General features: G+C 41.6%; 1 protein-coding gene across 1 annotated transcript in view; it reads right to left on the bottom strand.

The window, feature by feature from the left end:
- The window catches only part of sws (patatin like phospholipase domain containing sws), a 53,539-nt gene extending 27,359 nt beyond the window's left edge, over positions 1-26,180 (bottom strand). The window contains exons 1-15 of the mRNA XM_074103980.1: positions 26,101-26,180; positions 20,091-20,296; positions 18,786-18,972; positions 18,474-18,619; positions 16,493-16,621; positions 14,884-14,964; positions 14,631-14,744; positions 12,307-12,402; positions 7,848-7,943; positions 7,338-7,469; positions 3,527-3,623; positions 2,991-3,199; positions 1,646-1,801; positions 858-1,014; positions 295-450 (exon numbers count right to left, since the gene is read on the bottom strand). Of these exons, the coding sequence (XP_073960081.1) occupies positions 295-450; positions 858-1,014; positions 1,646-1,801; positions 2,991-3,199; positions 3,527-3,623; positions 7,338-7,469; positions 7,848-7,943; positions 12,307-12,402; positions 14,631-14,744; positions 14,884-14,964; positions 16,493-16,621; positions 18,474-18,619; positions 18,786-18,972; positions 20,091-20,296; positions 26,101-26,179 (2,041 nt within the window). The 5' untranslated portion in view covers position 26,180. The remainder of the gene's footprint in view (positions 1-294; positions 451-857; positions 1,015-1,645; positions 1,802-2,990; positions 3,200-3,526; positions 3,624-7,337; positions 7,470-7,847; positions 7,944-12,306; positions 12,403-14,630; positions 14,745-14,883; positions 14,965-16,492; positions 16,622-18,473; positions 18,620-18,785; positions 18,973-20,090; positions 20,297-26,100) is intronic.
- Positions 26,181-26,467: the final 287 nt, after the last annotated feature.

Genomic DNA, 26,467 nt, shown 5'->3' with positions numbered 1-26,467 from the left:
CTATGGTTTCTATATTTCTGTACTGACCTATGGCACACAGCGAGTGGTACAGCTCGTAAGTGAACGCCGTGAGTGGTACGTCGTCGCTGACCGGTACCACGGCGACCGTCGAGAAGTTATGCGCAGAGACATGAGGTTTCTATATTTCTGTACTGAGGCACACAGCGAGTGGTACAGCTCGTAAGTGAACGCCGTGAGTGGTACGTCGTCGCTGACCGGTACCACGTCGACCGTCGAGAAGTAATGCGTAGAGACGCTATGATTACACTATGGTTTCTATATTTCTGTACTGACCTATGGCACACAGCGAGTGGTACAGCTCGTAAGTGAACGCCGTGAGTGGTACGTCGTCGCTGACCGGTACCACGGCGACCGTCGAGAAGTTATGCGCAGAGACTCGAGGCTCAAGCGTCGCGCCGCTCAGCCCCGCCGTTGGTTTCTGCCATGATCCTGTTAAAGTATGTAAGTAATTAAACTATGGCGATCACAGATATAGATTACACTAGATTACGCAAATGCATCTACTAAGTGTCCGAACCCCGACCAGACGTCGGGGTTGGCCCCATAAAAAGACTGACCGCTAATGGACTAATCATGACTAGTGACTGACTCGAGCCCCACGGAGCGGGCGGGCGGCGCATTTGAATCGATTTTGCGCGGACATCGGGGAATTCACATCGCTAATTTGCTCTTGAGACGTCACAGTAGATATAAAAAAGTGACACGGCTGGTTTTCATACAGATTGAGGTGTTTGCGTTATCTAGTGTAATCTATATCTGTGATGGGGATCCAAGTTTAACAGGCTTCCTACGGCTGGTATGATGATGATGATGGTTTCCCGAGCCATCGCGCTCACCGAGTATCCTGTGCCCCAACAAGTTGATCAGCCGCGTCACCACGACTGGGAACCGCAGTTTGATGGCGTTGAACAGTCCCTCCGGCAGCTTGGCTAGCTCTGAGTCGCGAACCGCCATCACCGTCGTGCTGCGACGCGTTGCCGTCACCATTTCCACCTGCGAACGAGTAACCGGTTGATAAAGCATCGATAGAACGGTGCGAGTGTACGAGGGCTCAGGATTACTTCGTCCACAGTCCCATTTCGGCACCTTCTTAACCCTTTGACGGCCACGGTCGATAAATCACGACAGCTGATAAAAGTACCATAGTCGTCAGTACGAATTCCTTAAATGCCATCTTCCTAACTTTCTAATATTATTAACTCGTCAATATCCATTTTTCTAATATTTTTACTTCCTAGACCACAGTGCCAACTCGTCCACTTTCTTGTATCGACCACAGTACTACTTGGTCAGCAGTGCCAACTCGTCCACATTTACCAGACGTGTCTCAATGAACGATGCAATAATGTTGCCGAGTTAGCACTGTAGTCAAAATAAGACTGTTGACGAGTTGTTACTGTGGCCCGCGTAAAAAAGTGGGCAAGATAGGAATGTGACGATAGAGGAATGTTCGCGAATCAGAACAGTAGACTATATGAGAATGAACGATTTACGAAGGTGACGAAATGTGACTGTGGACGAAGTCATCCTGATCCTTCGAGACATTTACAACTTTGTAAAAGTTTAAAAAATATTTATGAGTCATTTTTACCCGCTACTCTGTCGCTACTAGAGTGGTACTCACAATGCCAACCAGATCCCCTTTGCCGTACTCCCCGACGAGCTCCTTCTTGCCGTTGGGGTGTGTTATGACCGAGCGCAGCCGCCCGCTCAGCACTATAAAGGTAGAGCCAGACTCCTCGTCCTGCCGGTACACCGCTCGGCCAGATTCCAAGAATACCTGAGGATGAGGAAGAAACTATGTTCATTCAAAGTCCTGATATATCCCCAACTTGAAAATTTTGGCACCACTCGGGATTTATCGCGATTATCAAAACTCACATGATGCTGTACACCAGTGTTTCTTAACCTCGGGTCGTGACTCAAATGAGGGACACGAGTGGTTTTGAAATGTGTCGCGAAAATTCTTTGAAAAAAAAATTCTATTCAATATTTTATATTGACGTCAAATTTAGCGGTATTTTTAGGACACGGGTTTCTATTATATTTATCCTACTTTGGGTCGCCAGCCAAAGAGGTTAAGAACCGCTGCTGTACTCTGCAATTTTCGAGAGCAGAAGCGGGAGATATGCTTCACTCGAATAGATCTGGACGGGTTGGCCTTCGACTCCGCGTGGCAAAAGTACTCACCCAGTCGAGAGCGGAGTCGACTTGCCGCACGAACGGCGACAGACGTCGCACGACGCTGTTCGCTATACATGTATACAGCACGATGGAGGGACGCTCGCGCATGATACTGTACAATGTCGTCTTCAAGAGGAGGCCGATGCGAGGGAATGCTTAGCTCGGATAGAGAAGGACGGCTAGACCTTAGTGTTGTGAGAAACGCTCATTTCGAGGCTTAACGACTCAAAGGCCGCAAAGACGGTTTCTTGCATCCATACGCATAAAATAAATAAGCCAATGAGGGTTATCGCGTATGAATTCGCCGCTTGAGGCGCTAGTGTAGTGTGAGGTTTCCGAAATGTCAAATCTTATAGTTTTGGGTTAGCTACGCGGGTTTATTTATAATTAGAATAATTTTGTAAATATTTTCCATTATTTTAAAATTAATTATGGCAATTATGCGTTACCGGGCAATTAATGTCTGTGTTTTGAGACAGTTTTGTCTTTCGGAAACATTTGTCAGCTCTATTTTTCCGAACAAAACGGGACTACGCAACACTGTGGTTGCTCGATATTTTTATGGTACGGTTTTAAGGTGTATTAAATATGATTTTAATCTAAACTTTGCTTTCACGCCCGTAATAACAGACTTTGAAAGCCACACTTAAAAACCTCACGCAACATTGGCGCCATCTAGAAAGACAAAAAACGATAGCCTTCATATAATTGTCAAATATAGTCGAGTCTTTAAGACTCACAACTCTACTAGGCCTCCTTCGACTCCGCCCGGTAAAAGCACTCACCCAGTCTAGAGCGAAGTCGACTTGCCGCACGAACGGCGAGAGACGTCGCACGACGCTGTTCGCTATATGCAGCACGACGGAGGGCCGCTCGCGCATGATGCTGTACACTGTCGTCTTCGACAGAAGACCGATGCGGGAGAAGTGCTTCGCTCTTATAGAGAAGAAGGACGGCTCGCCTGTCAGAACCGCTAGGCCACCTTCGACCTCGCCTGGAAAAAAAAACTATTTCAAAAAGCTGATCGAGTTGGAAGTCGGTGCCTCAGCACGAGCCAGCAGGAGTGATAGAAGCCCAATAGATAAAGTCAAAGTCAACTTGACTTTGACTTTGAATTGACCTAGTCCCAAAGTAAACAAAGCTTTTTTTATGGGTAGGTACTAGGCGACGGATAAACATAGTTAAATAAGTAGATACATGCTTAAATACATATTAAACACCCAAGACTCGAGAACATTCGTATTTTTCCTCGGGACCTCAAGCTTCGTATGCAGATTCCCTAGCCACTGGACTATCAGGTCGTCAATAACGAATAGATTACCAGGATAAGCGGTGAACATGTGGACTTCGCCATCCCCTTCTGCCACTCTTTGGGACACCAGCAGAGCGCCTGACAGCAAATAAACCAGCGCCACGTCCTGTCAAAAACATAATAGAATCACGCCTTGTTATAGCTTCCATAGAAGACCGGCAAATTGGTGAAATGACTCATCCATCACGTTAATTGAAATCGAGGTCCATTACAACGGATTGAACTGGGATATCAATTAATGCGATTGGTCAGATTCTGCACGTCTCCGCTTCTATGGAATCGCACCCTAAGGCATCTTTTGTAGTACAGTCAACTACAAAGTGATCTGTACGACCAAAATTACGAAAATATGTACACACGACTTTATTGCTTTAAATTTTCAAGTCGTGTATACTTACTTATTTTTGTAACTTTGGCCGTATCGATATATCTGTAGTTGACTGTATGCGAGTAAAGAAACTGAACAGAGACTAAGGTTCATACAACCACCTATGATAATACAAGTACACAGCTACACATCTCTGTAACAAATATAGTAAAAAATAAAGAAAGACCGTTAAATGTAAATGTTTCTTATATATTTTTTTTACTAAAAGTGACTAAAAGTAGTTTTTTTAAATATTTTAATGCAGGTTTGTTTTGTTTCTCTTTAACTTTTTTCTGTATTGGTGGTGGAGTTAATAGTAGATTGATAAACAAGTAATGTAAATGATCAATTACACCCAAGATATTTAGGTGCACGAGCGAGCAAAGCGAGCGAGGGTGCTTATAGTTCGCGGGTGTAATTGATCATTTACACTCGACTTGAACACTACTTTTCATCACAAATGCGGGGAAATAAAGAAAAACCGTTATAAATGTATACGCAATTTGTAACAGAGCGGAAGAAAATTTATCCCGCAAAACCGACTTTTGTTTTTTTTTAATGGCCTCGCGCTCTTTGGCTTTGGCACATTCAGCCAGCACTGGCCAGCAGCATTATGCCAGCATGGAGGTTTGGAGGTAAGTATTACGCATTACAATCTCCTTGTTTACCAGTTCGTGAATACAAAGGAGCACCATTCGATTTTTAAATTTACTTACATCCCTAAAGATGTAAATCGAATTTAGAACACGGATTTCATGTTAAATTCAACCTTCCTTTAGAGCTTAAGTGATGAAAAAAATATTATTAACTTATGAACACTCTTTGAAACTTTAGTCTCTGTCCCGTTTCTTCGCACGGTGTGCTTGTGTCTCAAAGCATGCTTCGTACTCTGTTACACACGATGGGTACGAACGATTTAATAAAATACGCACAAAACATTTATGCTGTAAACATTCAACTAAATTCCATTTTGACACTAAAAATATGAACAGTGAAAAATGTGTATGGCTCTGACAGGAACGTTTCAAAATAAAAAGTTTTAAAAAATATATTGGACGGAATGCAGGAATACATAATGATCATGTCAATAACATAAATCTCTGTGAAACTATTAATTATACAAACTTCTATGATGATCGTGTACTCTACGAATCGATTTACTTTAAAATAGTTCTGTAAACATTTTGTTTGTATAATTTCTAAGAAAATTGCATTACCTATATCAAATGACAATTATGTATTTCGAACCATAATTGACAGATAATATTATTCTGTTAAACTTTATGCATTTTGACACTTATCCCTTTTGACATACAATGCGAAAAAAAAAAAAAATGAAACGTTACTAAAACGAAAGAGCGTATTGAGGGTTCAGAGGCCGTACTGAAATTCGCGATCGCATTCGCCATCTCTCTCTACCCTCGCCTAATACCGTGTGATAGAAAGAAGTGGTGAAAACGATTATGATTCCAAGTGTGTAAGACAATAAAACTTGAAACGCACTAACCAGTTGTAATATTCGAGCTAACATGAAAGAGTACGCATAGAATACCGCGCCACGCTTATTTCCCGCGCGGTCTATGCGGACTCTTTCATGTAAGGTCGAATATTACAAGCGGTAGCGTCTCCGCGCCGCGCCGCACCGCTCCGCCACCGCTGTCAGTGCGTTTCAAGCCTTAGCCCTTTGAAGACGTGATCGTATGAGTCTAATCTAGTACAAAACCATTCTTTGACCACACGCGTTCGCTGTACCTGTGATATTTCCGGCTCGCCCTTGACACTATAAAAAAGCTTTCAGGGAAAAAACAAGTAAATCAAACATGTCATCTAAATACAAAGCGTATCAGGTATTGTATCTTTCATTATTCTTGTTCCATGTCTATTTATGAGCAGTATGTAAATAGGACTTTGATTCTTTGTGAGGTAACCCTATTGTATTGATTTGAATAAAATAAATATTGTATATCAAACAAACCTCTAACGATCGCTAGCGATCCAGCGATACTTCGTTTGTCAGAAAACTTGAGAGCTGGCACGAATGGATAGAATACGCGAATGAAAGTATCTATGTATTACCTACTTGAATACACTTCACACAAATATGAAAATATCATACATCTGTCATTTTCCTAAAAAATGTCTAAGTGACATAATTTCTAAATCCATTCGTGCCAGCTCTTCTGGAAAGAGAAAGGGAAAAACAACAGGAAGCCTGAAAATCCTGTGGCACAGCTATACCATAGTAAAAGAGAACAAGTAGGTCCACTCCGACCCATTAGGAGACTTAACTGCCTACTCCGGCGCGGACGCTTAGGGTTGTCGATGTCTATTACAGATTAATTACCTGCCGGCAAATAATTGTAGTACGAAAGTTAACTTAAAATTGTCTAATGTCTGTGTCTAGAGAAACCAGACAGATTTTATGCCGTTATATTATTATTATTATACTAAATTTAAAAATATTATTTATAAATTCGCCGCCGTAATGGTGATGGCGACTGTATACATACTACTCATGTTTACCTACACATAATACTATAACTATATTGTTTATAGGTAGGTAGGTATTTATTATTTTTTTATGTGTCCTTGCACGAAACTATTACACTACACTTATATATCATTAATTTACAACTATAACTAATACAAAAAATACGTAAGTACGAGTACGTGAACGTAAAAGGTGATCATCTCGCGAAGCGAGCGCAAGACGAGCGAGCTAAAATCGAAACGTGCGGCACCGACGGCAGCGCAGCCTTGACTAAAGAAAAGTTAATCCTCCTTAAATACGGTATTTGACAACTCCTGAAATTGCCATGTCTTAATACTATTATCAAAATATAGATATACAGTAGCGAAGAGAAAATTTAAATCGGTTGAAAATTGGATTTATAGTGATTTTTTGAAAAATCTATATACCTGTCTCTTTCTCAAACGCTTTTCTCTATGCAGCAAGTATGGCGGTACTGGCGTGTGACGTCACATGCCAGTATGTCTGTCCAATCTAGAGTTTCAAACCTTTATAACTTTGTTATTTTTAAAGGTAGCTTAAAAAATGTTTTTCTATTCGATAACAGGCATTGTGTAGTTTTAATTTATAAAACATATACAAAATAGTCAAATACCGTATTATCAGTACCACTACCATGAGTTTACAGTGACCGTACTCGCTAGCGACGACGTAAAATATTTGTATGGAGAATTGTACAGCGCCCCTACAAATAATTTACGCCGTCGCTATCGAGTACGATCACTGTAAACTCATGGTAGTGGTACAGTGTGTGCGTGCGGCGGGTGCGTGCGTACCGGCGCCAACCGGTGCGCACACATTTAAGCCGTGCGATGTACTTTTGTTCGTAGTGTGCCTACTTGTTCTCTTTTACTATGGCTATACTATAATAGCAATAGAGATCATTCATCCGTAGTCGATCACCGATAATGATGAGAACGTACCTTATGACTCTCCTCCTTCATGATATAGGTGCCGGCAGGCAGGTCCCTGACCTGCACTGTGCCTTGGAGGAGCTGGTCGTTTTCTAACCCCAGCTCTTTCATGAACGCCTCTGTCGCTATTTGGATGAGAGCCTGCAACAAAATGTTCTATCAATATTGTGCTTTATCACTCCTAATCATCATAATCTCAGCCGTAGGACGTCCAATGTTGGAGATAGGCCTCCCCCATACACACCCACTTGCTTCGGTTGGAATGCCCTGCCATGTTGGGGGCCGCCCCCCCCCCCCCCAGAGATTCTAATAAAGTTGCCAAAAGTAAAGCAACCAAACCAGTCCTAAGTCTTTGACCTGACTTTCTTGATCGATCATTCCTGTACGTAGAAACCGAAACTCGAACGAATCCACCAATTCCAATAAACTCTCATTCTACATATCAACTTGCCCCCGCGGTTGAGCAAAGTAATTGTTTTAAGTTCATTTAGATCTGTTGCCAAACGGTCTTTGGTTTACCTGTTCATCCAAATTGTCAGTGTTCGGTTTCTTGAACGAGGATCCCTCTCTATTCCTGTGGAAGGACGATGAATTAGGCTGCACATCTGGCTGCTGCTGTGAAACAGTTTGTGACCAATTAGTTTTCAATTAGCCCTTTGCCAGGCGTAGTGCATATAGCGACCACATAAATGTACACAAATATTCGACCTTGCTAAACATACAATATGGTACAAATTCAATTTAAGTTTCGAAAATACAAAGCAAATATGGATGCACAGAAAAACCAGAAAAATAAGACTGGGAACCGAACCCAGGTCCTCGGCATTCCGTGCCACGTGCTATACCGCTACACCACCGCTAGACAGTGGTACAGAGACGAATTTCTCCTATGCACCACATATATCTCAGCTTGTTTGTTTCCTATTTAGTCACTTAAGCAGCGACACTAGCGGCATCAAAAAAAAAATCAAAAAATCAAAATCATTTATTCAGTAAATAGGCCGCAATGGGCACTTTTACACGTCATTTTTTAAAACTACCAGCGCTTTCGGAAAGACCATCATTGCCAAGAAGAATGCGCCGCAAGAAACTTGGCAGAAAGTCATTTTTTCAACATAAAATAATTACAAATAAAATACTTAAAAACTACAGTATACAATGAAATAAAAGAAAATACAAAATAATAATAATAATAATACAGGGATGTATGGGGTCCCTTAGTTACAAAACTAAACTCTAACTATAATCTACGTTCAGTGGAAGTGTAGACTGCTTCCACCGTCATAAATTAAAAATAATAATAATTATAATAATAATAATTTAATTCTGAAATTTACATTTCAGGTCAAGTAACCATTAAACTTTTGGATTCCGAAGGCAAGCTCACGTCTGCCGCCCCCAAAGTTAGCTCACACGAACTCATGTCATGCTCTGAAAGCAGAGCGGTACCGAGTGCATGGTATTGCTTCCGTTCCCATAAGCTCTATGGGATCGTCTTGGGAGCTTCGACGTCGCGGGCCTGTGACTAGAAATTAAACTAAAAATATACACGTTTAAAATCCATAAGCTTAACAATATACAGCCTTAAATATAGCAAGGGGATGTATAAAGTCCCTGAGTTAATAATAAAATTACTATATAGCAAGGGGATGTAGAAAGTCCCTGAGTTAACAATAAATAAAATTCCTAATCTATATAATTCAGAGATGTATATAGTCTCTGAATGTCAAAGTAAACTAATTTAATTAACCAAATTATACAATCTTCAGAGGTGTAAAAAGCCTCCAATGTCAAAAACTTAAAATAATTATTAAAATAAAGAAATGGAGATGTATAAGGTCTCCAAATGTCAAACCAATAAATATTTTTAAATTAAATTCTGCAACGTGGACAACGGCAACAGAACCAGAAACTAGACACGAAATGCGCCGGGACACTGCCAAGTCACACTTCACAACACTTATTTATACACCGACATAAAAACACACACATACACAAACACGAATACATCACATCACACATCAACATCCTAATTTTCATCGGCTTTCAGTTTAGGCCATGTCGCATCATCACATAAGTACTCCTCAACTTTATAGTAAGCTTTCTTCAGAAGTGCACTCTTTATGTATTCTTTAAAAGAGTTGTGTGGCAATTTCCATGCTTCTACAGGAACTTTATTGTAAAATCTCACACAGTTTCCCACAAAAGATTTGCTTACTTTCTGTAAACGGAATTTTGGAACGGCAAGCTTGTGCTTATTACGAGTATTGATATCATGTACGTCTGACACTTTTTTAAAGGACTCGATATTCTTGTGTGTATACAATATCACATCATGTATATACTGTGAAGCTACTGTGAGGATGTTTATCTCCTTGAAGCGTTCTCTTAGTGAATCTCGGGAGCCAAGGTTGTAGATAGACCGGACTGCCCTCTTCTGTAGAATGAAGATAGTTTCTATGTCGGCTGCCTTGCCCCAAATCAGCATACCATAGGACATTATGCTGTGAAAATAACTGAAATAAACTAGCCGGGCAGTTTCAACGTTGGTAAATTGTCTGATTCTTCGTACAGCATAGGCGGCAGAGCTCAATCTACCAGCAAGACCAGAAATATGCGGGCTCCATTGTAAATTACGATCCAACGTAAGACCAAGAAAAACAGTATCAGTAGTAGAAAAATAGTACATCTATGCCGTAGCCCTCATCGAGAAACTTTCAGCACCCCATCGGAGCTAACCGCTCACCCGGACAAGAGATGTCGCTACTAAGCAATCAAATTAAGATTGATTTTTGTATTATTTATTCCAACTCCAAATTTTGTTACTTTTACGGTCATCCCGTAAAACCCATATCGAAAATACAAACCGAAATATGGATGCACAGAAAAGCCAGAAAAATAAGACCAGCGCTGGGAATCGAACCCAGCTCTCAGCATTCCGTCCAGCAGTGGTGTAGCCGTATAGCACGTGGCACGGAATGCCGAGGACCTGGGTTCTATTCCCAGCGCTGGTCTTATTTTTCTGGTTTTTCTGTGCATCCATATTTGGGTTTGTATTTTCGATATGGGTTTTACGGTATGACCGTAAAAGTAACAAAATTTTGAGTTGAAATAAATAATACAAAAAGACTCCAAAAATCAATTTCAATTGAAGTTGTTAAAAATATCAGTCTCATTGAAATTAATCCCTCATAGCTAAACATCTTAGACCTCTACGTTGGCAACGCGTCTGCAATGCCCCTGGTGTTGCAGATGTTTATGGGCGGTGGTGATCTCTTACCATCAGGAGACCCACTTACTCGTTTACCATCCAGTCGAATAAAAAAAAAACAATATAAAACTATGATTATTTTTGTAGTAGCGTATCTAAATTAGCGGGGCCTGGAAAAGCGTTAACTTCATAGGTTTACTTTGTATGACTAGCTGCGCTTCGGAATAAAGCATTGAAGTATGTTTTAGGGTTCCTAACTCAAAGGACGTAAACTGTACCTTATAAAACATCGCTGTCAAACCGTCTGTCACAAAGAAATATCTTTTGAACAGTTTGTGCCGTGAATAAATATCCTACAGATAATTCCAAGTTTTTAAATAAAAACACACTATAAAAAAGTTTGTATATTTTGACTGTGTGAATTTATAAGCTTATTTTTTCACAGTGTCAAGAAATTGTAGACTTGAGCATACAATATTGAGTTCAAGTAAATTTTGACAAAAAAACAATATTTTTGTGGACATTCTTTCGTGTATTTACTCACAATAATGTCAAGGTTTTTGTTACTAACAGAATGCTATTATTATTACAATTTTTCTTAGAGGTTTAATGAGAAAAAGGGTCTTGATAGAAAGACAGAAAGAGAAAGTAATCTTGTAACTTATTTTTTCCTTTTGTAGTACGGAACCCATAAAACACCCAACAAATTCTTTTTGGTATGTATGATTATCTAAATAAGTAAGTCAACAAAATATTTTTTAATTTTTTCCACCTTGCAAGTATAAGTCAAATGTGATAGATAAGTTACAGGAATGACAATTTGAAACTGGGCAAACTAAGGAATATTTTCGAATAAGTACCAGGCAGTATAAGATGTCACAAAATTAATCAAGGATATTACACCCAATGGTAGTTAAAGGTCTAATCTTAGTAGGTCTAGGGATTTAACGTGGGGCACCTTGTTAAACACCGTGTATTTCTTGATTTCCGTTAACTTCGACAGGCTTCGATAGAAACTACATGTAATTAAAATTTCGGCCAAATGAAAAAAAAGAACATACATAATATTCACAAACTTGAGTGACCATTGACGTGACATATAAAAGAGACAAAAAAGTTTTTTTTTTAATACGTGTGAACAACACTTTAGTTCTATTCTAATTAAAAACATGGACTTAAAAAAAAGTAGTTTTACTGCGCGAACATAAACTTTCTTAAATCTTGATTATCTTTTAATCAGTTAAAGTTAGGCCACTGTTGTCTTGGAGCAGCGCCGGCTATCTAGGTAGAGCGAGATTATCTACACCACTTCCGCACACCAAGAAGGTGCTATCATATTTTTTTTACACTAATAACTGCAAAACGGCACCCTTTGCTATCTCGCTACTCTTGCTCTATTCCAGGGCCGGCGCTGTCTTGGAGAAATCAATATCATTTGAACTGAAGATTTTTATATATATATAAGAGGGTGGAAACGAACATGCGGGTCACCTGATGGGAAGCAATCACCGCCGCCCATGGACACCTTTCAACACGAGCCCCCTTAAAGTTAACGGAAAGCAAAACAAACACGCCGTACTGTATGGGAGTTACGGGTGACACTCCTCCCCGGCCCGGATAATACCGGGATGGAAATACCGACCCTGTTTTACGTGTACACGCCCATAGAAGCTCCTGTCAGTTTCTATGGGCGTGTACACAAAAAACAGGGCCGGTATTTCCATGTCGGTGTTATCCGGGCCGGGAAAGAGTGTCACCCGGAGTTACCTGCGGCGTGTTACTACTAGCGACGTCGGGCACCATGTCGGGCCGCGGCCTCCGGCTGATGTTAATGGGCGAGGACACGTGGTGCCCGTTCTCTTGCTGCATGCAAACGTTAGTACGGGGGGTCAGTTGGGGGGCTACAGTGTAAGGGACAACACTTGAAGAGGGCCACAGAACGAATAATAAGAGTGAAGGTCCTATGTGGAATATTCAAGCTCTGCGCAGGGGGCGGCACTAGCACAAACCGCCGCGACAACGTCAGTTCCCTTTATAGTTTGTGGCCATGATGGATCATGTCATGACATATTTGATAACACATATTTACATTGATAGTAACAATCCATACCTACTAACGCGTGTGTTTGTATGTTTGTCCGGCTTTCACGTCGAAACGGAGCGACAGATCGACGTGATTTTTGGCATAGAGATAGTTTATGGGTCAGAGACTGACATAGGCTACTTTTTATTCCAGAAAAATGCACAGTTCCCGAGGGAAAAGCTAGTAAAGTTATATATTTATTTTCCCAGCGCAGTATGTAACTGCGCCGCTCGAGTTGACAGTTCGAAAAAGGTCAGTTCTTAGTCGCTACGCTCTTCGCACGGTCGTGGTCGCCCGTTGAACGGAAGATGGTCCTTTTATAAAGCCGGGCACGACACGAGCACATCGACTATAAAAGGAATACTTTCTACTCTTATTATTCGTTCTGTACAGCACAAAGTCAATTTAGTAGTGATTGATAATGATAGTAATACACAGTATAAAGGATAAAAATTAAAAAAAAACGTCTAAGGCCACGGTCGTTCTCACCCCCGTCGCCCGCGGCGTGCAGCGTCTACTCGCCGCAATGCTACAATAGTTATTCGTGTCACAAGGGAGCAAAATGGTGTATTTACGGCGAGGGCGTACATTGAATCCAGAATGTAGAGAAGGACTCTACAATAGAATCCTGAGCGTAATGAGGGATTCAAGTGTTAACGCCCAAGATGAAAATAATTTTGCTCCCGAGTCGCTCATAGAACTTTTCACATCGAGCATTAAGAAACTTGAAAAAAAAATTAATTAAATAACAACCAGCATAGAAAATGGCGTGGCTTTACAATTATCAACTTCAAAAAATGGCATTTGCAATAAAACACCTAGAAAAGCCTTGAACAGAAAAGTTGCACTTTGCTCCTTCTCATCAGGGAGGAAAAGTTACTTTTCTGAAGGAGAGGTGTGAAAAATAACTAAAGACGCCGCGTGCGGTCGCGGGGCGAGAGCGAGAACGACCGCTCCCGAACATTCTCGAACACATCACACAGACCCCGCTCGATGCACGCCGCGAGCGGCGGGTCAGAACGACCGAGGCCTCAGATTAAATGTTTGTTATGTACAGTCAATGAAACTGAATTACGTACAGACAACGTCATAAACGCCTGCGAACTGTGTGTTTATTCTATAAAAGATTTTTTAAACATGAAGCCCAAAAACGGGTAAACTTAGCTTTAACTTTTTGATTAAGTGATCGCTTGGTTTTTATTGTTTGCACGCTTACCCAAGCCGAATTTGGAGCACAGTGAATAACATGCATTATACCATCTTGTACAGTCAAGGGCAAAGATATCGACACGGCCAAAGTTACAAAAATATGTATACACGACTTTATGCACTTAATATTAAGGCCGTGTATACATATTTTTGCAACTTTGGCCGTGTCGATATCTTTGCCCTTGACTGTATGTACCCATTTTCTGCAATAAACTTTATCTTATCTTATCTTATCTTTAAAGAAGTGATTACTTTTGTACCTTGTCGCTTTCAGTCGTTACATGATTTCGTACGGCTTTTCAAACATGACATTAAAGTGACAAGGTAAAAAAGTGATCACTTATTTATGACGTTAACTGTACCAGGGTGGAACCCTTTAGTAACCAATTTCGCTATGATTGCTTTGACAGATGTATAATATGTCAACATGACATTAGTAGCACAAAGGTTCCACCCCGGTATGTGATTCGGTTTCCTTGACTGTACCCATTTTGGGGCACACACAGATATTTACATTCACTCATTCAATTCCATTCGCATCAACTCTACTGTCAGACATCAAACATGACGGTCGATGCACAAGAGCTGGCACGAATGGATTGAACGAAAGTAATGTCACTTAGACATTTGTGTAGGAAAATGACAGATGCATGACGTTTTTATATTTGTGTCAAGTGTATTCAAATGGATAATACACAGATAATTTCATTCACTCATTCAACCCATTTGTGCTAGCTATCATGGATCGACCTGTAAAATGCATCAAACATAACTTTAACGTTTTATAATAACAACTCACGTTGTGTTCGAACTTATCCGTGTGGTGCGGCGAATGCATCGATGTACTCGAATCCACTGTGACCTTTCTGCCGGGAGAGGACGCCACTGTGGTAGGGCGGCGTTTTTCTCGACCCTATAACATAAAAAAAAATAGTATAAAAACCGGCCAAGAGCGTGTCGGACATGCCCAAGATAGGGTTCCGTAGGCATTAGGAAAATAATAAGTGAGGTGTTTGCGTTATCTAGTGTAATCTATATCTGTGGCAACTTACAGGATTGACTAACTCCGCGCTGAGTCCTAAATACTGATGCAAGGCAGTGAACGTGACCCTCTGCAGTCGCACCATTATAATCTGTAAAACAATATGATTTTAAAACTGTTTAGTATGTATGTAATGTAAACCCTTTGTATAGTCAACTGAGACATTGCTGCCACCTTGCAGGTGGTAGGACCTTGTGCAAGGTCCGCCCGGATCGCTACCAACATCTTGCTCGCTAATCCTGCCGTGAAGCAGCAGTGCTTGCACTGTTGTGTTTCGGCGTGGAGAGTAAGACAGCCGGTGAAATTACTGGCACTTGAGGTATCCCATCTTAGGCCTCTAGGTTGGCAACGCATCTACAATCCCCCTGGTGTTGCAGGTGTCTATGGGTTGTGGTGATCTCTTACCATCAGTAGATCCACTTGCTCGTTTGCCATCCAGTCGATAAAAAAAAACCTTAGTTGTATGGAGAAAAAAAACCGGCCAAGCACGAGACGGACCCGCGCACCGAGGATTCCGTACAAATATTTTTATTAAATAATGAAACTAAAACTTTATGCTTTTCGCAATTTTTCCTTTATCTTGATTGCGATTGCGTTGGCTTAGAGATTTGATTTTTTCACAGCTCCAAGGGACAGTAGACCTGAGATTTGATATGAATATAAGCTTGATACATTGAACAAGTACAATGCACAACGCCAGCGCTGCGTAAGCCCGGCGTTCGGCAGCCGGCCAGCGCTCGCTGGGACGACAACGACGCTCGAAAGACGCTAGTGTGTGTGGTCTGTTATTGGTCCCTCAAAATATTGGACGCTTGTTTTTATCTTTTGTCAATTTAACAAAAAAAATATTAAGATAGGTATAGCCAAAGTTTCTCGTGACGTCACACGCACTCGTACTCCCGAAATTTGACACGTTACAATAACTTGACAATAAGTTGACAATATTAGGGTTCCGTACCTCAAAAGGAAAAAAACGGAACCCTTATAGGATCATTCCGTTGTTTTCTCAGGAACGCGTGGGGTATCAAGCTTATATTCATATCAAATCTCAGGTCTACTGTCCCTTGGAGCTGTGAAAAAATCAAATCTCTAAGCCAACGCAATCGCAATCAAGATAAAGGAAAAAAGCGAAAAGCATAAAGTTTTAGTTTCATTATTTAATAAAAATAATATTTGTACGGAATTCTCGGTGCGCTGGTCGAAATCGGATAAACAGACAGATTTAAAACTAAAAAATGTGCTGATTGATACAGTACACTCAAGTACATTATAGTTCTAATCATAACTCAGTTGTTCAAAAAGCCGTATGTGTAACAAAACACAGGTCTTTATTTATAAAATCCTCGTCACTCCTCCTTAGGACTCGAGTATTCTATAGAAAACTCAAGTCCCCGACACGTTGAAAATAACTTAAGCTTCGATTAAACGACTAAAGCCTAAAAAACTAAGTTTCACCATCCATTGATTAGTGTTAACTGACGTTTAAATGTGATGTCGTCTCCCTCTATTCGAACAAAACAAATAGAGAAGTCGAAGTCGAGTCTTATAAATGAACACTCAAATGACTCGAGTCTTTACCAACACAAATTGTTGCAGCACACCAGCCTATAGCAACTAACCTGTATGACCCGGACGAATATGTCCGGATATTCGTGGAACACCTCCTGGAACGCTCGCATCGGCAGCTTGATCACCTGCGAGTCCTCTAGGGCTTTCGCGTTCACTGTCTTGTACGGTTGGGAGTGACCCTGCAAACGACGATTAATGAGGGTCCCTTGATTCGCTCATTTAGTTAACCAATCAGAAACGTGGCGTAAATGTCGAAGCTTTCAAACGGAGCTCAAGATACTAGCGCCAAATGGTCTGTCACAGAAAGAGGGTTTTTTACCATTTGAACTCCCGCCGGCTGCCGAGGGAGTCAGCGAAAAAAGTACTGTCAACTCCCGCCGGCTCCTTGTAGAGCCAGCTGACTGTGTTCGAATTTATTATGTATCTATTTTTTGGGTTTTGACAGTACTTTTCTTTTGGTAGTGCTCGGGTTTTGAAGGGTTAAGTAAATATAATAAATCATCATCATTCCAGCCTATATACGTCCCACTGCAGGGCAGAGGCCTCCTCTCAGAACAAGAGGGCTTGGGCCATAGTTCCCACGCGGGCCCAGTGCGGATCGGGAACTTCACACGCACCATTGAATTGCTTCGCAGGTTTGTGCAGGTTTCCTCACGATGTTTTCCTTCACCGCAAAGCTCGTGGTAAATTTCAAATGTAATTCCGCACATGAATTTCGAAAAACTCAGAGGTGCGAGTCGGGGTTTGAACCCACAACCCTCTGCTTGAGAGGCGATAGGTCAAACCACTAGGCCACCACGGCTTCAAATATAATAAATATCATGGGATATTAGGCACCAATTGACATAGTACCCTAACTAAGCAAAGTTTGTACTATGAGTTCTAATCAGTGGGATTATCGGGATAAAAAGTAGCCTGTTATATCAGACGTCCAGGTATCATCTACATACCAAATTTCACTCAAATTCTTCTAGGCATTTCAACCTGAAATAGTAACAAATCCATATATATCTGTGGCACACACACTCCCAAACTTTCGCATTAATTATATTAGTAGGATATCTTATCGCGACACGCTCTCTCCCGCTCTGACGACCTTGAGCGACAGACTGCTGCCGTCCTGATTCGTTATATACACGACATACACGTTCATGATATCTTACCATGAGCACATCAGTAAAACTGAGCAGCGACGTGACGCTCTCTCCCGCTCTGACGACCTTGAGCGACAGACTGCTGCCGTCCTGATTCGTTATATACACGACATACACGTTCATGATATCTTACCGTGAGCACATCAGTAAAACTGAGCAGCGACGTGACGCCCTCTCCCGCTCTGACGACCTTGAGCGACAGACTGCTGCCGTCTGGATTTGTTATATACACGACATACACGTTCATGATATCTTACCGTGAGCACATCAGTAAAACTGAGCAGCGACGTGACGCCCTCTCCCGCTCTGACGACCTTGAGCGACAGACTGCTGCCGTCTGGATTTGTTATATACACGACATACACGTTCATGATATCTTACCGTGAGCACATCAGTAAAACTGAGCAGCGACGTGACGCTCTCTCCCGCTCTGACGACCTTGAGCGACAGACTGCTGCCGTCCTGGTTCGTTATATACACGACATACACCTTCATGATATCTTACCGTGAGCACATCAGTAAAACTGAGCAGCGACGTGACGCTCTCTCCCGCTCTGACGACCTTGAGCGACAGACTGCTGCCGTCCTGGTTCGTTATATACACGACATACACCTTCATGATATCTTACCGTGAGCACATCAGTAAAACTGAGCAGCGACGTGACGCCCTCTCCCGCTCTGACGACCTTGAGCGACAGACTGCTGCCGTCTGGATTTGTTATATACACGACATACACGTTCATGATATCTTACCGTGAGCACATCAGTAAAACTGAGCAGCGACGCGACGCTCTCTCCCGCTCTGACGACCTTGAGCGACAGACTGTTGCCGTCCTGATTCGTTATATACACGACATACACCTTCATGATATCTTACCGTGAGCACATCAGTAAAACTGAGCAGCGACGTGACGCTCTCTCCCGCTCTGACGACCTTGAGCGACAGACTGCTGCCGTCCTGATTCGTTATATACACGTTAACACGACCGTTTTGGACGACATACACGTTCTCGTCAGTATCCCCTGTAACAACATACGGATGTGTACATAATCGAACAAAAAATAAAAATCTAGTGACATTTCTTTGACAAAACATGGAGGAAAGCATGAAGGACGGAGAGGTGGCCTTGTTCGTTCGTACGCCCAAGGTCACCGGCGGCCATTTTGGTTCTGTGCTGATTCCACTAACCGACTTTGAACAGGAACGCCCCGGCGGGCAGATTCAGTATCTCCGTATGCTTGCACAACATGAGGAACACTGGCTTCTCGAAGTGCCCGAAGACCCTGATGCTGTGCAGCATGTAAAGGGCATCGGGGGGCACGCGGTCGTCGCTGGTCAGATCCTCCTCCAGATACTCCGCTGGTGGCTCCAGGACCTAGAAAGGGGGGACGTTATGTCAACATTCAAGATGGAATGATTTGAGACTCTAAAATCTGTCACATAATACATAGGTGTACATATGTTCAGCCTAACATTTGGTAGCGTGGTGAACGGTTGTGTTGCTCTGATGATGAGCTCTGGTTGAGTTCGAATCGCGTCGAGTATAGTGTGGTGGTGGTGATAGATGGGTTTGTCCGGAGTGGAGGTGGAGGACCTGCATAAACACATTTCTTGTATAAAGCTAAAGCTATCATACATAAGGTTCACCCGCGACCTTAACAAAGTAATTTAACATTTAAAACTGTCGTGATTTTCACACATAGTCAAAATACCACAAACGGGACTTATCACGCTAACACACACGAGTAATATTTACCTCGACGTTTCGACCACATTACAGTGGCCATGGTCACGAGTAGAATGAAGTGTCAAGTCTGCCTAGCAGCGCGTCCCGTTTGGGGTATTTCGACTATGAGCAAAGTAATTGTTTTAGTCCATCGTTTTTTTTTATTCGACTGGATGGCAAACGAGCAAGTGGGTCTCGTGATGGTAAAAGATCACCACCGCCCATAAACATCTGCAACACCAGGGGTATTGCAGATACGCCGCCAACCTAGAGGCCTAAGATGGGATACCTCAAGTGCCAGTAATTTCACCGGCTGTCTTACTCTCCACGCCGAAACACAACATTGCAAGCACGGCAGGATTAGAGAGAGAGAGAGAGAGAGAGAGAGAGAGAAATATTTATTTACACATATTCGATACACATAAAAATACATTAGATGGGAAAAAACTAAAAATAACATCGAATAGTATAAAGTGGACTCCACTCAGCATAATGTTACGGCAAGCCGCAACGCTGTTTTTCAGTGGGACCCATTTAAAAACTAAAACATATAAAACATACATGATGATGATGATGATGACTATGACGACACGAACGCCAGCGGAAGGAAGTTCGCAAAGAAACTTTCAATCCGGAAATAATGGCAACACTCGATCAGTTTAACCATTTTCGAAACAGTTAGCGAGCAAGATGGTGGCAGCAATCCGGTCGGACCTTGCACAAGGTCCTACCACCTGCAAAAGGATACCTAACAATCTCGCCCTTACCTTGAGCTGTTCCGGCGCCGACTCCTTCTTCAGCTGCAGCAGTTTCCTCGCGAAGCGCATAACAGCTCGCCGCTTGCGCCCCTGGCCCGAGTTGGATATAGACTTCACTTTGCGCAGCATCCGACGCCCGTAGAACAGCATCTTGTCGCGTTTGCGGAACCGCTTCGCCGGCTCCCCGACCGACGATGCAGCGCCGTTCAACAGTTCTACAAGACCACGAAAAAAATCTCATCATCCCATCATCATCCCAGCCTATATACGTCCCACTGCTGGGCACAGGCCTCCTCTCAGAACAAGAGGGCTTGGGCCATAGTTCCCACGCGGGCCCAGTGCGGATTGGGAACTTCACACGCACCATTGAATTTCTTCGCAGGTTTGTGCAGGTTTCCTCACGATGTTTTCCTTCACCGCAAAGCTCGTGGTAAATTTCAAATGTAATTCCGCACATGAATTTCGAAAAACTCAGAGGTGCGAGCCGGGGTTTGAACCCACGACCCTCTGTTTGAGAGGCGATAGGTCAAACCACTAGGCCACCACGGCTTCTGCAATCGGCTTCTGAAAAAAATCTAACTTCTTACTAATGTTGTAAACGCGAACGTTTGTATGGATGGATGATTGTTACTCTTTTACGCAAAAGCTACTGAACGGATTTGCATGAAATTTGGCATACAGGTAATATATACCCTGGGTTAACGTATAGGCTACTTTTTATCCCGCAATAATGTATGGTTCCTGTAGGATCAAAACAGGTTTAAGCTACATCAGTATAGGTACATAACATACCAATGAGGGCTATCGCGTGTGAATTCGCCACTAGAGGCGCTAGTGTAGCGTGAGGTCCCCGAAATGTCAAATCTCATAGTTTTTGGGTGAGCAGCGCGGGTTTATTTATAATTAGAATAAATTTGTGAATATTTTGCAATATCTGAAATTAATTATAGCAAATATGCGTTCCGGGGCAATGAATGTCTGTGTTTTGAGACAGTTTTGTCTTTCGGAAACCTTTGTCCTCCCTCTTTTCCGAACAAAACGGGGACTATGCAACACTGTGGCATGCTCGATATTTTTATGGTACAGTTTTAAGGTGTATTAAATATGATTTTAATCTAAACTTTGTTTTCACGCCCGTAATAACAGACTTGAAAGCCATACTTAAAAACCTCACGCTACAGTGCGCCATCTAGAGAGACAAAAAACGATAGCCCACATTCTGCGCGAGCGAAGCAGCGGGCAAAAACTAGTACAATAAACTAGCTGCTGCCCGAGGCTTCGTCCCCGTTCTAGTCTTCTTTTTTCATTTTGATTAGCACAAGCCTCGGCCTCACAATAACGAATACAAGAAAATAATAATTATCCGATTCGGTGCCGTCGTTCGAAAGCTAAGCGCATAGCACGTACATGCATTTCGGCGGTATTTTTGCCCAGAAGAATGCGCCGCAAGAAACTTGGCTGAAAGTCATTTTTAAACAAAATATACAGCGTGTATTTTTGATACTACTAATTATCACATTTTATTATGTTTAAGTAAGAAAATTAGACTCATTATTTTCCTTACAAAATTAATTAGCACGCAATGTACGCTACGTGATACTACTTTTTTTTTTTTAAAACGTCGCACTTGTTGACGTGACAGCTGTCACAGAACGCTTCTCTCTCGTATCAAATTATTGTACGCATTACATTGCTGCTCGAAAATATTTCAAAAATTAATTACGCTCTGGTAGTTAATTCTAAATTAACAATTTGTTTTGATATCGGTTCACAGCACTTAAATCTTCGTCTGTTTACAGTTTGAGGGTAGTATCAAAAATACACGCTCCAAATAAAAATCCATACTAATCCAAATTTAATATTATAAATGCGAAAGTGTGTACGTTTGTATGTTTGTGTGTATGTTTGTCCGTCTTTCACGTCGAAACGGAGCGACGGGTCAACATGATTTTTGGCATAGAGATAGTTTATGGACCAGAGAGTGACATAGGCTACTTTTTATCCCGGAAAAATGCACAGTTCCCAAGGAAACAGCGCGCGATAACTGAATTCAACGCGGGCTTAGCCACATGCGAAAGCTAGTACATTATAAATTACAATATTAAATTATCTTGTGGAAACAGTAACAACACAACGTTCCACTACTTCGCTCCGTTCAGCTATCTCGTACAGTCAAGTTCATAAGCTTGTGAGCAAAACTTTGGTCAAAAATATCTGAACACAACTCTATTGTTAACGGCGTAGAAGCGTGTTCAGATATTTTTGATCAAATTTTTGCTGACATGTTTGTGGACTCGACTGTACAGTCAAGGGCAAAGATATCGACACGGGCAAAGTTGCAAAAATATATATACACGGCCTTAATATTAAGTGCATAAGGTCGTGTATACATATTTTTTCAACTTTGGCCGTGTCGATATCTTTGCCCTTGACTGTACATATCTCTGGTGGAAACCCAGCCCTAGGCTATGTAGTGGGCATAAAGGTCAACGTTTGAACAGCGCTGCGGGCGGTGCCTTTGTCATCTTTTGTTGAAGCATCGTAAAGGTTAACTTAACATTCGCTCCGTTTCCGCATCAGGACACTTGCGTAAACAAACGGAAACACGTTTTATGTTTAAATAAATACAGGATCATCGTCATCATTTATTTATTTTGTTTATTTACTTGCACCCACTGATTGTTTTTACGATGTCGTCAGTCCTGCCAACTGCGGGGCCTGCCAACGCTTCGCCTTCCGCTTCTCGGTCGCCACTCGAGGAATTTTCTCCATCTTTTCTCCCCCGACGGTTACTGTTCTTCAAGCCACATCGCCCGCCCATTGCCACTTCAACTTGCATATTTTTACAGCTATGATTTTTATAGTACATTGTGTCTTAAGGGCGGTAAATAAGGAAATACGCCGCCCGCCGCCTCCCTCTCGCAGCATGTGCCTGACGTGCGTGTGCGTGTGGGCCAGCGCAGGCAGCAGTATCAGTACGGGCACTGACTCATTTACCGACCTAGGGCTTCATGACAAGAAAATTTGTACGCGCAATGACTCATTTACCGACCTTGGGCGTCATGACAAGAAAATTTGAACGCGCAATGACTCATTTTGAACGAGGGTTTTATTTGGGGGGTTGCAACCAAGGTAGCCTGCATGTTACGACACTGTTTACGAGCAAGTGTGATGAAAAGAACGTTACAGGCTGGTTAATCCTAGTGTTTGAGTACATTCACCAGCACCTCTCGCTCGCACAACAAAGCGTGCATGAACATCTGATACTACTCTATCTATTTCTAGTTCCGGTCGGATGCGTTAGATATTTTTGCACGCTCCGCTGTGGCAGGTAACTGTACTAGGGTTGTAATGGAACTTCGCCTCCGCCTCCGTTACTACGGAAGTTCCGCAAGAAATCGTATCTTCGCCTCCGCCTCCGCATTTTTTTTTTGCGGAGTTATAACGGAGGTTTATTTCTCATTTCATTATCTCGGCGCGCAGCGGGAACGCGGTCGGGGTATGTCAAATAACACACGACAGGAATCAACCTGTCTCGTTGCTTGAACGTACGAAATTGTAATGTATTATGTTTGATTGAACCGCGATTTTTTTGTGATTTTGTACAAAGTAATTGATTATTTAAGTCACATGCATGATGACGCTGAAAACCAGTGAGATTTGGCAGTTTTTTTAGAAATATTAGAGATTTTTGAGTTGAATAAAACATAAACTACTATTTTTTTCCACATCCACTTTCACCTCCGCATCCGCCTCCGCCTCCGCTAAGAAGACCTCCGTTACAACCCTAAACTGTACTATTCATGCAGGTGACTGTACTTTATAAATAAATAAATAAAGTACAAATCAATTGTAATGATAACTGCCGAACGCACTTATGAATAACTTTAACCATGTTGAAGTAATAGCGAAGTCATCCAACTAATAATGCTCAATAAAGAGACATCACAATATCGTATTGGTTTTTAATGAAATGACAACATGTATTTGTATTTATTTAGGTGTAAAACGAACGCGCAGAATGTACAAGGGCGTGACAAACAAGTGATAACATAAAACTTATTTATTGACAAAACAGTTCAGTTTGCGTAGCAATTTCGCGAATACACAGCTGTTGTTAGTACATAAATAGTACAGTGGCGGAATGAAAAGCACATGTCACCTTTTACCACACTGCGAAGAAGGAGGGTTATGTGTTTGACGCGTATATATGTACGTAAGTATGTATGTATATTCCTATGTCCTCTCGTAACTACTTAACGGCTGAACCGATTTTCATAAATGACACGACATTGGATTCGACTTAATGACGCGAGTGACACTGGGTACATGAAATTGTTAAAAAATTAAAATAGCGGATTTTTGGCGCCAAATTGAAAGTTTTCAAAAAATGTTTTTTTTATTCAAACCTATCGAGTGGGGTATCAAATGAAAGCTAATAATTAGCCCATTCTAAAAATATACGGGTTATAACCGATTTAATATACCATTTTCACAGAAAAGTGTGAAATAAAACAATGATTTAAAAAAAACCCGACTGCCTTAAAAATACTAAAAAGAAGAAAACATGTCTAGTGGGCTAGAACTTGGTTAAGTAGCTATCTTAAAGTTACAAAAGTCGGGACCCATTTAAATCGTGACGCTCAAAAATTCTTACCTAATGGGTCCCGCCTGTTGAACTTTAAGTTAGCTACTTAACAAAGTTCTAGCCCACTAGACTTGTTTTCTTCTTTTTAGTATTTTGAAGGCAGTCGGGTTTTTGATTTTTTAAATATATTGTTTTTTTAATTTCATTCAGCAAAAAAGACCTTAAGGTGGTCAACCTTTTCAAACAGCGACTGTACATACAGAACTTTACAATGTACTTACTTATACTATACTAGCCGGTACCCGCGACTCCGTCCGAGTAGAATTCGTTTTTCGCTATCCCACGGGAACTAGGCAATTTTCCGGGATAAAGACTATCCTATGTCAACCAAACCAGAACTCAAACTATCTGTATACCGTATTTCATCTAAATCTGTACCTTTAGTCATGGCCTACAAACTCCTACAACCTATATTTAATATTAAAAAACAGCAATAGATGGCACTACCATTAACATTTGTAAATTATAAAATGTAAATAAGCCGAATTAAGTAGAAATATTGAGATTAAAATAAAGACTAGCATATTTTATATATTTACTCTGTGCCTTAGTGTAAGTTTTCGGTTACAAAATACGCGTTCGCGTTAAAATCTCAATTTGTATGGGAACACGAAGATCGCAAACGTTCCGCTAGAGGCGCTGTTCGTGTTTGCATACAAATTAAGATTTTAACGCGAACGCGATCGAGACGTATTATGTAACCGAAAACTTACACTAAGGGCACGGATCAGTGCTTTAGACGTGATGAAGTAACAAACAAACAAACAGACTTACAAACCTTCGCATTTGTAATATTAACGGGAGTTAATAACTTGTTAACTCTATCGGGAGCAAACATGCTTGCTGTACTTTGCCTTGTCGTACGACATATGGCTTCTCAAGCAGAAGTCCGTAGGTTCATGCCCGGGCTTGCACATCGAGTTTTCGAACTATTTGAGATTTACGATGAACTTAAGCCCGGGTCACATTTATCTGTCTTGTCGTGTCTCTCTCTCTCTCTCTCTCTCTCTCTCTCTCTCTCTCTCTCTCTCTCTCTATGCTTGTGATGCGACACAACACAAGCCGTCACCATTTTTAAAAAATCCCTTAGGTATTCCCGAAAATTTAATCGTGGTTTTCATTGACGTTACATTAAAAACAATCATGTCAAATTTCATGACTTTAAGCCCAGCGGTTATTTCGAGATTTTATCCCTACCCCGTGGGAATATCGGAATAAAAAGTAGCCTATGTTTTATTCCAGATGTCCAGCTATCTACATACCAAGTTTCATCCAAATCCATCCAGCCGTTTCAGCGTGAAGGAGTAAAAAACATACTCACTCACAAACTTTCGGATTTACAAGTAGGATAATATAGTAAGTAGGATTTACCTTTCGCTCGCCATCGTTTGTAGTAATAGAAGAAGACGACCAACAGCGAAACCAGGATGCATCCACAGAGCGACCACATCAACTGGAAAAATAAACACGTTATAAAACAAACACAATCTAGCCAACACAATTTGAAGTCTAGTCACTTTAACCCATAATAAGGCCCTATTTATTGTAGCATACTACCACAGAATCAAAAGCAGCAATCGAATACATACCTGACAAAGAAATTTTAAAGCTAGTCGCATTTTTAATAATTACAATGGAAAATTGTGACGTATCACACGAGACGCGCCAGGAACTCGCCCACCGCCAGGGCAATAGCCCTGCTTAACGCTATGCTGGACAAGCACCAGGAAACTGACGT

The sequence above is a fragment of the Choristoneura fumiferana genome, chromosome Z (assembly GCF_025370935.1).
Source record: "Choristoneura fumiferana chromosome Z, NRCan_CFum_1, whole genome shotgun sequence".
Classification (NCBI taxonomy): domain Eukaryota; kingdom Metazoa; phylum Arthropoda; class Insecta; order Lepidoptera; family Tortricidae; genus Choristoneura; species Choristoneura fumiferana.
The sequence above is the reverse complement of the archived record's forward strand: the minus strand, read 5'-3'. Positions and strand labels throughout refer to the sequence as shown.